At 37.3% G+C, this 14,065-nt stretch overlaps 1 protein-coding gene across 1 annotated transcript in view; it reads right to left on the reverse strand.

Moving 5' to 3' along the window:
* INVS (inversin) overlaps positions 1 to 14,065 on the reverse strand; it is a 93,729-nt gene that overhangs the window by 46,821 nt on the left and 32,843 nt on the right. Inside the window, exons 4-5 of the mRNA XM_014938479.1 lie at positions 7,067 to 7,240; positions 2,490 to 2,657 (exon numbers count right to left, since the gene is read on the reverse strand). Coding sequence (XP_014793965.1) covers positions 2,490 to 2,657; positions 7,067 to 7,240 — 342 coding nt within the window. The remainder of the gene's footprint in view (positions 1 to 2,489; positions 2,658 to 7,066; positions 7,241 to 14,065) is intronic.

A 14,065-nucleotide genomic window follows, 5' to 3' on the forward strand; every position in this document is an offset into this window, starting at 1 on the left:
CATAGACTGAGGTTCTCAATAAAACCAGCAGCTTTACTTTTTTCATGTTTTTGGAAAGCAGCATTGGAGAATTCTGAATATGACACTAGAGAAAAATAATTTTCTGGGGAATTCTTCCAGAGTGTTAAAGGTAACATGAGAGAAACAACAGCAGTGATGTTCTTCATAACTTAGTCAGCAGGCAGCAAGGCTGCCAATTCAGATTGTCTAGCGGTAGATATCAATGTCTGACTGCAATCTGAGCAACAGCACACAGCTTACAGATTACAGCACTCTGTCACAAAAGCAAAGACAAATGGTTTGTATTGAATGTGATTAAAAAAAACGGAGAGGCAACAGTGACACCGAGTTGTTGGCCTTTTGCACTGCTATCGCTACAAGACAATATTCTTATGTGACATAAGATGACAGAAATTTTAACTGTATGGGTATGTACATTAGAAATATGCAGAAAGAATGTAAAAACCTATGAAGTTAACCTGGATGTGAAGACCGAGAGAGGAATGAGAATCAAAGGTGATGCTTGGGCAATAGATCTGGAACTGGGTAATATGGGAAAAGTAGCTAAGAAAGGAGGGAAAGACTGTGAGCTCTGCTAGCAGCAGGCACCTATCAAGACAAGTATGAAAATCACTTCAGTTTGGAGAGAAGACAAGATCTTACTAAAGGATTAAACTCAGAGACACTACCAACAACAAAAAAAGGTATTTACACTCAAGAACAGATTCAGTTGGCAGAGTCATTACCTAGTAACAATGTTTCTGTATCAACAGCTTTTACAGCCTATACTGTAAGCTAAATTACTTTTTCGTTTAAACTTGTTATTATCTTACTCCCATCAATAAGCACAAACAGGTATAACTATTTGGAATGAAAAAACCTAGATGGAATCAAGAATACACTCTTCGCTGTTAGAGTGGAAGAAAAAAAAACAACAAAAAAGAACCAAAAACGCTGGACATGATCCTGATTCTGCATTACCTAAAGAGAATCTTTGAGAACATCTTCAGTAAGGAGACAGGTATTTTTGAGGTATCCCAAGCACAATTAAGTGTGCTGCAGCTCTTTTTCCACTTTCCTGGCAGTGCCTAACATCTGCCTTCTGATGGCAAGTAGTGAATAACTTCCCTTTTCGCATGCAGCTTTTGCTTTCCATACTGAACTCTTCTCATTATCTTCATCCAGGAGTCTTCTTGCCTTCTTTTTATTTCCTCCTAGTCTCACAAGAAGGGAGTGAGCAAATAGGTGTGCAGGTGTTAGGCTGTTGGCTGGGGCCAACCCACCACAACCTACAGAAATATTTACCCTGAGTATCTAATATTTGAAAGAGTCTATATTTGAATACAGCAATCCTTATCTATTTTTCAGCCAATATATTTCTCTAGCGTGGCAGAAAAACAGATGGCATATACAAACTAAGACTTTATGACAAAATTTTGTTTGTGAAAAATTATTTCACATCTGAGTTCAAATTACAAATATCTTGAATAATTAGAATAGAGAAATCACATTAATTTACACTGGAAACATCTCAAAAACTATTCTTATAGTAAGAAAAAAAAAAGTATCAGTAACTGCAAGATTATCAATGTGATCTGGAGAAAAGCAAAGCAAATTTTCATAAGCCACACATAATTTCTCAACTCGCAAGATAATCAGGCACACAGACATATAAGTCATTCTAGTTAGCTTACAATCAGTATATGTCTGAAAGGTCTGAGAGACCTTTGAAAGACAAAGATATAGAGAAATTATTGTAATGGGAGAATAAAAAATAAATTCAGACTTCTGGATCCTTCCATTTTAGTGAAATTCAGAGATTTCCACAGAATAAAAAATAAGGCAAAAAATCAAGCTGAGCACGATTTCATTGTACTCATTATAAGTGTCAGTATAGAAAATGAAACTGAAATACTGCAGAAAGAAAAAATATGGCCTCAAGGAAAAATTATTAAATCCATACACAAAATTATTTGGAAAGACTCTCAATAAACTGATCAAGGACTGACTGATAATTGATCAAATATTTCCCAGAATTCTGACTCAAAAGAACAAATTGAAATAGACTCCTCAGTACAGTTAACTAGAAATAAAATTTCAAATAATGAAGACAGACAACAAAGACATCAGTGTGCAAAATGCAACTGAGATGAGTAATATACCTTGCCATTTTAACTAGGAGAACTTGCAACCCCTTCCTCCTTCCCTTACCCCTCAAATGAACAGTTACATACCTCAAACTAATTAAGAACATATATAGTCCATCAGTTAGAGCAAAGATATTCACCCACTGAACTCACAAGAAACCCCTTTCAAGAGAGCAAAAATTTAAGATCATTTCTTACAAAATCCTGGATATTAGGAAAAGCAAATTATTTCATTCTCAAACAGTGAATTAAAACGAAAAATTTCAAGTGAATAAAAAAATATTTCTATCAGAGTAAAGAAATAAATACAGAAATGCTTATATAGATAATAGACTTTCTTACCAGAATACATTTGACTGTGTGAATTGCACTAGGGTCCTTGTTGTTGGCTGCCCAGTGAAGTGGGATTTTTCCTTCAATATCAGGGATTCCAATATTTGAATCATGCTTTATAAGAAGTTTCACATGCTCTGGGTTATTGTAGTAGGCACTCCAATGCAATGCAGTTTGCTGGAATACAACATTCACAAGTTTTACAAAGATGTTGAAAAACTAATACAAGATGAAATTTAAAGTTGGTTAGAACCTGAAATATGATTTAAGTATATTTTCACAGAATAAAAGAGATCACCTAGTCCAACTCCTCTGGTCAAAGCAGGGTCAACCAGAACAGTTTGATCAGAACACTGTTCAGTCAGATTTTTAGCTATCTCCACAGATAGAGACTCCACAACCTCTCTGGACAACTTGCTCCAGTGTTTGACCTCCCTCACAGTGAAAAATATTTTCTCAGGTTTCAACAGAATTTTTTATATTTCAATTTGTGCCCATTGCCTCTTGTCTGTTCGCTGGAGACCATTCAGAAGAGTCTGGCTCCATCTTTTTTACTGCCTCCCATCAGGTACTACACATAAATCACATAAATCATCCCTAAATAATCTCTTCTTTAGGCTGAACATTCGCAGGTCTCTCAGCCTCTCCTGGGTGTCAGATGCTCCAATCTGTTAACCATCCTTATGGGTCTCACTCCAGTACGCCTATGCCTTTACTGTACTGGAGAACCCAGAAGTAAACAGCATTCTCTTTATGGTGCCACCAGTGACGAGAACACAGGAGGGACCACAGGCAAAACCAACTTTAAGCAATGGATAGATGAGCAATCTTTTGTTACACTTCAACAAAGAGGACTGGCAGAAAATGGAGCACATGTATCTAGGGTGGCAACTGCAAATCATTGGAAAACAGGTTTTAAACAAAACTGAACAAGAGGCCCATCTACCTAAGTAAGAATAGATACTCACTTTGCTGCTGAGGTCTAAGCTACATCATCTTACATGAGACCCACACTAAGTTGTCCTTATGCTTGGAACATAAGTATTTCTGGTAGAAGATTAACTGCTTTGTATGAGGATTTCTTGAACTATGACAGGAGAATACTGTCCATGCTACTTAGCCTGCCAACAGAGCAATGCCATTGGGTGCAGCAATTTCAGACCTGGAGAAAAATATATGAGCTTGGTATTAAGCGATCATGTCTAAGTTAGAATGCTCATTTGAAGCAGGACTCGGCACCAGAGCTGCACTACACAACAACTGCAGTGATTAGTTCAGTCCCTCTTAAATCTTGAAATCTCTTTGAATAACCTAAATTGATGGAGAAACATATAGAAGAATTACTCTCCACTAGAGGAAGATGGCACTGAATGCTGACACTGGACTTGGACCCACCTTGAGCAAAGGTTTCAATTTTTTGCACTGTCCTTGATTACTCAGAATTCTGAGGCTGAATACTACTGAAGATCTAATGCTCACCGACACATAGCAGTCCAATAAAACAGCAAAAGGCAATCCATGCTCCAATTCCTGACTACCAGTGGCTTTTTACGGGCACTACTGAGGTTCATAATCACATAAGAAAACCAGTGTGTGGAGTTTTTTTTAACAGTAAAACGTTGGTATATTAACAAGTACTTTATTTATCAGACATATCAATCTGAAATGCCAAGTAGCAGAGGGTTAGAAGATACAGAATGAATTTTATTTCCCACCTCTCTTCCCCTGTCACACATGCAAAATATTACATGTCACTTTGATTTGAAAATGGAGAGAAATAACGGCTGCAGGACATCTGTGTATAAGCCTACGATACTCTGGAACAGTGAGACAGAATGTATGAGATCACTACCATATCTTTAATATCTCTGTAAAGGAAGAAGGCAAAAAGGAGCTTACTTTTTGTGGGTTTTGCTTTAAGCTGTTAATTTAGTACCATAGTAACATAATATGACAGCACAACCTTTTTGTCTACTTGGTAGTTCACTGAAAAAGGGCTCATTCTAAGACATTAACTGGAGGTGCTGCAAGGAAAGGTCTGATAACTCACACCCCATACAATGACATACAGCCTATCACCACAAAGCAGGTTCAAACCATCACAGCCTGTCAGGATTTAAACTGAAAAAAAAACTTCCAGCAGTAGAAATTTGTAATAAGTTAACAAATGTTATTTCTTAGGTGGAGCTGGCCAGTATGCCTAGAACCTGACGGTTGCAAAGAAAGCAAAACTTTTTGATTAGTAGGAGGCCCATGCAGCCTTGGTTTACTGCCTTCTCTCACCTACAACCTGCTTTTCAGTCAGTTGCCTGCATGGAAGTAGGTGTAAAAAATAGCTGTTCTCTCTCATGTTCAGGAATTATATTTGGTAATCTTGATACTCATAGTTCAAATCCCTGCGGTAAGGGAAACAAGTAAGCTATGTGCCCATCAGGGTCAAACTTGTTGTACTCTGTCCCTAAGACTGCTTTTCATCAACCTGAATTCCATCTTTGCTACTGTGACTACTCATGACACAAACTGGAATAAAAGTGCTCTACATTTTGTGGGAAATCTGGCAATGCTTTAATACTGCCTTGGAAATCTGCTGAACAACAGGCAACGTTCCTAGAACGTTTTGGCTAGTTTCCATATACCTTTGTTAATTAATTAACATGGTCAGGAAGTCAGCATGACCTCTCTAGAATGACTGCTGTAATTATAGCCAGGGTTTCCATGATACATGTTAGAATATCCTGGAAGGCAAACAGTTGATTGCTAGGACACAGGCTGATTCAAATCCATTGTCCGGAGGGGACAGAAGATGTATTTGTAGAAAACCAGGCTTGGGGCTGTCTTATCCTGTTTCGTAGATGATAAAATCAGATAAGGATTTCAGAGTTTAAGCAGTTCCATCACTAGAAAGTCCAGTCCCCTTCTGTTACTACGTCCTCTTGTGGTAGAATGAAAACCTACTACATGAGGTATGGAACGATGATTTCCACTAAGACCAGCTTTGCCAAGCTGATATGTTGGTCATCAGCTGATCCAAATACACTTGATCAGGGTACTCACATTTGAATCAGTGGTAGATTAGTGCCAGGTGGGGAGAGTTGTTGCACCAGTTCCAAGATCACTTACAAATTGTAGGAAAGAGACATTCCTTGCTCAATGTTTAAAAAGCCTCCATTATCAGTAACAGTTCCAGTTGTATTTAATACCATGCCTGCCTTACCAATGGTAGTTACATAATTTATTTTTTTTTGGTCTTCCTTTTGCGATCTACATTCACAGTGTTTCACTTTCTGTTACTATATCCTTGCAGAAAAAAAATGGCTTAGGGAACATTCATATCTCTGGGTTCTTTGAAAGAAGTGTCCTTCAGACTTCAGGATACACAAATTGCTTGAGCACATGAAATTTGCTCCCAGATTAGCAGGTCCGCGCTAATTACTAAAAATCTGTCTACTAAAGGCAATGTGGTCAGCTCCCAAACAGAACACACGTCAAGCATGCCAATAAGAGGGATGAATCTCTTTTGTTCAAAACATATGCAGAAACACAAGAAATCCTTTACCTAGGATGCCTGTCAGGACTGTGTGAAAGTCCTATGCCCCTTCATTTAAAAATTCTCCAATTTTACTTATAGAGATACATAAAAAAGGACAGTCAACCAGACAGATACAGTCTGTGGATATTTTTAGCCTTGAAACATCCTTGTGGATGGAACTGAAGGAATGGAAGTGAAGAAGTTGAGCCACGTAAAAAAGGGGTGAGGTATGGTTTGAAGGATATGTTCTAATTTTTGTCTCTGTTTCTCACTATCCAGATCTATTTAAATTGGCAACAAATGAAATTAATTTCCTTTAAGTTGAGTCTGTTTTGCCCATGACAGTAACTGGTGAGCAATCTTCCAGTCTTTATCCCATGAGCTTTTTTCAGCCTATTTTCTCCATCTGTCCCTTTGAGGAAGGGAAATGAGAGAGTGGCTGGGTGGGCATTTGCCTGCTTGCCAAAGCCAACACACCGCATGTTTATAAAAGGTTGCAGCTGTGGGCAGCTGTGTCATTTTAGTGGCTCCAGTGCAGGGCTGAACCAATCACCCGATATTAGGAAGGATATCTGGCAACAGCAGAAGGCTTTTTGCACAGTTTCCTAGTGACTTTCATTTAATGATTCTAAATGTAGGGGTTTTTTCCAAGGAAGAAAAGCAAGACAAGCAGATACGATCCAGATTCTAAGAAGGATCACAATGTTAAAGACAGACTTCGAGCTTAAAACCAGTGGTTTATGAATCCTCTATTATTCTATGTACCCTCAACAAGAATGCCAATGAACTCAGTGCAATGACCTTTGACATTATTATCACCAGGAAAATATTAATATTTCTAAAGGTGATCATTATAACACCATGTTGTGGTTTGGGCCAGACTGGCCACTGAAACGAACAACAGATGCTCTCCCCAACTTCTGCCACTGATCCCTCAGCCACCATTTTGAAGACTCAGAAAGAATTATTTATGAATGAAATATTTTTTCACACACAACTGTTTGATGTAATTTCTAAAGCTGCTACAAGTGTTGCTTTAAATAAGCAGTAATTTTACCTTGTTCCTGTCCTGGGTATCCACTTCTCCAGGTGCCATATGTTTTAGCAACAAAGCTAAACATTTTGGGCTTTTGTGACGCGTAGTTAAATGTAATGGTGTCATATCTTCTAAGTCCTTCTGCATCCAGTTCCCTCTACGAGCCAGTAAAAGTTTCATGAAGCGGTAATTTCCCTGGGTAAGGAAAAACAGCAGAAATTTATTCCAGTTCATCAAACCAAATGATGATACTGTTTAGGTATATTTACTGTTGTATTACAGTGCCTAAAAACCTACACAAAACCAGCTCTAAGCTTTGGAAACATCTAATGAAGATTTTTTTCTTAAAAAACATTAACTCTTGATTTTTAAGGCTGTTTCACAACTTGGTATTACATACATATCTTCCATTAGCAGAGTGTGTAAGACAGGATTCCGTAATACCAAAAATTCTGCAACATTGTCAGAGTTTCTTGATAGTTTAACCTCAATAAACATAATGTAAAAACTGAAATAAGATCACTAAATACTGGTTTCAGAAAGGTAAACAGTTATCACATAAGGAATAAAACTAAACATGAAGAAAGTTTACAATTTCCAAAATGAAAGTAAGAAAAATAATGAATGATTCAAAAAGATAAAATATACTCATCTGAATGAGTAATGAATACACAGAAAAGTGACTGTTTCTTTACAATTTTAAATAGAGAACTGTATATGAGTTTTGATCTATGGTATTCATGACAAATGGATGGGACAGCTAGCTTTGTAACAAATTTAAAATACTTAACACTTTGGACTTACTAGGTTTTCAAATAATGCTTCTGTGACTAATAATGAGAGTTGACCCCAAAGAAACCAATCTGGTTTTATTTCACAAATCACAAGAAACCAGTCAAAAAACAAAGTTAGAATCATGCAATCATGAAGAAGCTGTAGTGATTTAAGGTATAGCCAGCCTTGACTTGCTACTACCCCTTGCTTGGAGGTTATTTTCCATATAACAGAGCTGCTACATACGACATTTTGATGTTTCCCCTTCACTTCAATACAAAGTCTATTGGGTTTTTCAAACCACCTTCAGCAGTTAAGTTTCAGTCAAGGAGCAGTAAGAGCTGGAGCAATAACTCATTAAAGCAAAACATCTGGATCTAACTTGTGTGATCACATTTTAAACATCCCTATTCTTTCCCCACTCTAACTTTTAACCTTTCCTACAGTGTAAAGAGTGTGCCGTTTCCCAGTTTTGCTCACTGCCTCCCAATATTTCCCAAAATACCAAATTTTGCCAATTTCACATATTGACAGTTGAAGTAAAAGTACCAATTACCCATAAATATAATGAAATAGAAAGTTCAGAAAATAAGAGGTTTGTACTAATTCCCCCCCACTCAAGAAAAAGCTGAAGCATTTGATGAAGCTTTATTAGAAATATGCACAGGAATGGATTTTTCTGCCTATGGAACTACCTGCAAATTAACATATATCAGTCTGCTACAACTCTTTTATAAATCCTGTACGTTAACTTAGTCCCTTTAGGCTGTCTTTGGAAAAACAATGAAAAAACAAAACGTAGTCATGCAGAGAAATGCAAGCAGTGCTAATGAACAGAGGCACTTCTGTATATCATAAGACTCAGAATTGCAAATCACTTTGTCAGCAGAATGGCAGGGTGGAGGTGGGCTAAAGGATTCCAGAGGCGCCCACAGTATCCAGTGCCAGGGCATAAAAATATTCCAGTTTCCTGAAAGCCATAAATATTGGAAGGGCAGATTTTACATATGTTACTGTTCTGCTCTTTGTCTAATAAAAATGGAAGAGTTGAGCTTTATGTGGGTAGAACGGATTTCACCAAGTACGTCTAAAACAAATGAATGTGATTTTTTTTTTTTTCATGCTACACTATTTTATTTTAAAATACAAAACAGGGAAAGCAAGTAATGAATGAGCTCAGATGAAATAACCTCTTCCTGCTTCTACAGTTCATTGTCATTGGTCCTTGCTTCATTGTCATTGGTCCTTGCTCTTTACTGAAAGTCTACAAGAAAAGTCTGCCAAAAACCTTACCACAAACCTGCCTGGAAATGCAAACTTCTCTTGCCAGAGACAACACGGCTACTGTACTCTTCAACAGCATTCACAACAAACAGTGGCTAATTCTCTTTCTTCTGCCAGGTGTCAAAGGAAGCATAACCTTTGGATTTTGTTCCTTTAACACACAGACATGCATCAGGGCATACACTGAAGTACAGAGGCAGAACAGTGTAATGTCTGCACAGCTACTAATCCATGCAGAACACACTCAAAATGAATTAATGATAAATCTGGGAATGAGTTAGGGATGAGAAAACTCCTCATTATGGTCATTATATTCTACAGGTAGATATAAGAATAAGAATATAAGGATTTGCAAAATTCATTAAAAAAGAAAAAAAAACACTAGCAAAAAATAAGTGTATCATTACATGGTTGGGAATTAGACTGGAGGAAGACAACATTAAATAACTTCAGAGAATATTAGTCCTGGAAGAAATATAACTGCTTTTCTTGATCACAGAGGATAATGCATTTGGTTTGTTTCAGTATTTCCCTCAATGTGCATTCATACACATGAAAGAAAAAAATTTATTTTCCCTTGTTGATGGATACTTATCGGAAGATTTATAAGTATATTGTGCTTTTTGAATGAATTCAGCTGAAAAGAAGAGTCAAAGTCAAAATAATACATAAAAATAAGGAGACATGCATTTTTATTATTAATGTTTCTTTCCCTATACTGTGTTCTATTTTTGTGTTACACGGTTTTCCTACCAGTTACTACAGTTGCTTAGCCACCAACAAATCCCTCTCAAGAAATGAATCTGTAATAGATCCCCTTGTTTTGAAACACAAAAGATGCTGGCTTTTCCAAATTATTTAAGAGTTTTTTTAAAACACCACCACAAAAATCACCAGTATTTAGATTACTTATTTGTAATGATCCTACTCATGCTTTTACTTCTGACTGCTATTCTTTTCTTTGTTGCGTTCCTTTCACTTGTTAGAAAATAATATCATCCCCATAAATGACACAGGAAAAATTCCCCACCTTCAGTTGATTACTGCTTGACTAATGTATCAACATGTCTTGAAGGCAGATTTAATTTAGATCTTACTAGGCAGAGGGGGAAAAAAGTATGCTTAATCTGAAAAGCAGTTACTAGCTGAATTAATTTTTATAAAATTATTGTGTATAACAAGTCTTCAAGCTTGCTAGATCTAACTCACAGAAAATGATTGGCCTAAAGATTCTTGCACAGCATGAAGTGCTTTGGGTCATTTGGGTCTCGTAACATTGACAGTGTCTCTAAAATGGTTCTGTTATACTGTGAAAACATTATGAGCAAAAAGGATTAAATACAGGTATGCAAAACTCAGTTTCCGGTAGCCAAAATTTACTATTCCAATGCTGATTCTTAAAATTCTTTTATATTCTATTAAAATTATTTTTAGTCAAAAGACTCAACTCTGCATGCAAACTACAGCACGGTTTCAGAGAAAGCTGGCAACTACCTTCAGCATATTTGGAAGAAATACTACTGCTATTTCAAAATTTCAGCTACTGCAATGGAGTATAACACATTTTTGGTAAAGAGCTAGTTTAATAAGCAATCACTGCTCTGACATCAAGTAATGACTTTGAAGAAAGTTCTGGACCCCAAGGTTAACTGCTAAGCAGACAGAAAAACTTTCTTTTCCTCAATGTTTCAATAGAGAAAAGAGCAATGGGAGAAATATCTTAGTTGGAACCAACGCATTTACCAGAATTCAGATTATCCCTGAAAAATGAAAAATTATCCCCAAAATTGCAAATTCATTCAGAAAAAAACCCAGCTGTCTAGTATTTTCTATATGACTCTATTGTCAGGAACAGGTTCCAGCAGAAAATTGCCAGTGAACTCTTTTCTACCTACTTTCCTGGGCCTACAAGGCAATGTGTTTATTTCTTCATCCATCCATTCTTTATCCTTTCCCTGGATCAGTGGCAGTCCTGTTCTTCCCTAGCAAACTAAAGGAGAACAGGAGTTCTAGTGTGCAACTGAACCTAACATGAGCATATGGGTATAGGGAAAGAGAGGGATTCACGCATCGCTGTGAAACCACTCTAATATCTAATGCCCTTCTGGCCCAGGTTTCAGCCTTCCCCCAGACAAACAGGCAGACACAGGTTCCTACTGGTCCATTGTCCAAAACAGTTCAATTGTACTGCAACACTTAGAGCAACCATATTTTCATATTGGAAGGTTGGAAAGGTTTAAATAATGTCACCCACCTCTACTAGCTGGCTCTCTGGTAACAGGTAGCACAACAGACCTACCAAGCTAACACAGAAAACTACCATAAAAACACAGCTGTGCAAATATTCCAGCACCCAAGATGAAATGACATCTAGCAGTATGAGAAAGATTCAAAGTTGTTAATGGATTTTTTTAATTTACCTTTTCAATACATGTAGATAATTTAATCCATTCCAAGACACATAGTTATAGCCTGAATCTTAGACCAACACAGAGCTAACAACAAATGGCTGTAGTCAATCCTGTTTCTTGGAAAAGGTTTTATTCTCCATGTAAGCAAAATTCTTCCAAAGCTTTCTTACCATACACAAGTGTTGACCTCCTTACAGGTGACAGAATATTCTCTCCTCAACTGTGAGATATCATGCACGTTCCCTCTGAGACCCAGACAGCTTAACTTGCCAGCAGAGAGGTCACGTACAGTGCTCTGCTATGCTTGGTAGAAGCCTGGCAATGCCAGCAATGGCAGTTGGGATCACTGCTCAGCTATCAGGAAATAAAAGAGCAACAACTGCAATTAATGCTTACTAGGAACATCTTACTTCTTCTCCTCTTAGCTAGCTAAAATCTGATGCTTTTCTGATTCAGAATTGAAAAGAAACTGAGTGCAGTTCCTGTAAAACGTGTAACATTTTCTCTCTGTGAACTGAAAGCCGAAGTCTGTAACAGCAATAGGGACATTCAGAGTAACATCGTATAAAATACATAAATGTAAAAACCTGGATTACTGACTATTGTAATGTAAGATAAAACACCATCTGAAATGGAGGAGGTATCTTAACACCAAGTGTGCATATATTGAAACGAAGTTTTATCACAGACGTCTCCTGGAACGTCATTAAGTAGATAAGGGTCCAAACACTTTTCCAAACAACAAGTAACACCAAAAGACAGGAGACAAGTACAATTATTAATAGAACAGAACCAACCCTATTAATCTGTTAATATTCTTTTTTCTTATTTTACTTCCATTTTATATGGCTAAAGCCTCAGTGTATATATATAATATCCCTCTCCTGGGCCATATGTGGTTCTACAAGGAATGGGAAGGATAAAGGGAAGGGGGAAATAGAACTATTTCATCCTAAATCCTAAATGAATACAGCAGTCTGGTCACTGTAGACCAGATTGCCATTTATTATGCACCAACAATCAGGTGCGGAATCCCAAATTAAATTCTCCAATTCATAATTCTGAATGATGCTTAAGAATTTTGCATAGCAAACTTCTAAGTATTTCAGAGACATACAAGCTTGCTTTAAAGAGTTCACCTGGCTTGTGGAAACATTCTGTTGGTGTGCAACAGAGCTCCGTGAAAATTTATTTCCCTTCTCATCCCACTATTTCTTGGTGAGCTAACTTGGTCGTTATATCACGTACGCTTCTACGCTCTGATGTAATCCAAAAAAATCTTTGGATTTTAAAAACATACTACATAGATAGATAACACCGTTTTATAAAGGGAGAAACTGAGCTGCATAAGATAAGCCTGAGTCAGAGGAAAACGTGCACCTCTCCAAGCATCAAAAGCACATCCACAGACAAGCTACCATCAACCTGTCATCAGTGGGTTAAGAGGGGCCAATAGACACTGAAAAACTGCTTATTTCCCTATTCATTGCTGAGGCCACGTTTTCAAGAAGCATAACAATTCTAATCCATGTGAAATATTTAACATGACTTGAAAGACTGATTTGTAATAATTTATAATGTAGCACACATGAGCTGAGTACTGACTGTTACAGCACAGCTACATTTGGGTTTTGGAATACCTACAATAGGCTGGTGAAGATTTATTTGACTGTAAGGGTTGCTAGAGAACTGGCGAAAAGGCAGCCCAGCATCTCTATATAACCTCCTGGTAAACATGGCAGGGGTCATTAAAAAGAATGCCAAGCTGTTAAACCGTGAAGATGCTACTTTGGATCCAATTCAAAATTACATACCTGCTTTCCTAGTACTGGGAACAGACAGACCAAAAGAACATAAAACTATTTAACAGTGATCCTTACAAAGGAAGCGGTTTTAAAGGGCTCTTCATTGCCAACAGTCATACACATTGAAGATGCAGTCAGGGCATATACTTCCAGCAGAATAGAAAGCCTTAGAAATATTTACAGATGAATCACAAATTAGAACTGAAGGTTAAAATTGACCCTTTTAGGTTACTAACCCCAATCCCCCAGCACCAAAGGATATTGAATCCTTTTCAAAAAATTCCTAGAGATTTCTTTTAAATGGAATTACAGTGTTTTGGATTCCGCCTCCCACCCCATTCCTCTCAGTTTTGGGTTGGGTTTTTTTAAGGTTGGTGTGTTGTTGTTTTTTAAGACACTTCCACACACACACACACACTTCTCTCTTTCTACCCATTAGAGTGCAGGTTTTAAAACCTAAACAAGCATTGGTCTTTTTGTCTCAATAACAAAGGATGAACCCTACATTAACCCCAAAATACTGTCAGCTCTCTGCACTCATTCTAGCTTGAACTCATTTGCTTTAAACACAAACAAGCAGAGATTACAGAGAGGACCAGAAGAGGTCTCACTGAGTAGCTTACTGAATAACAATGACACTTGTCTAGTGGTAGTGCAAATATCTTCTCAGATACACAAAAAACTGCATTTCTCTCATCAATTAAGCACATTCTCCAATCAATTAGCACATTGATGTCCTTCTCAGT

Source organism: Calidris pugnax, unplaced genomic scaffold, assembly GCF_001431845.1.
Source record: "Calidris pugnax isolate Ruff unplaced genomic scaffold, ASM143184v1 scaffold13, whole genome shotgun sequence".
In the NCBI taxonomy this organism is placed as follows: Eukaryota; Metazoa; Chordata; class Aves; order Charadriiformes; family Scolopacidae; genus Calidris; species Calidris pugnax.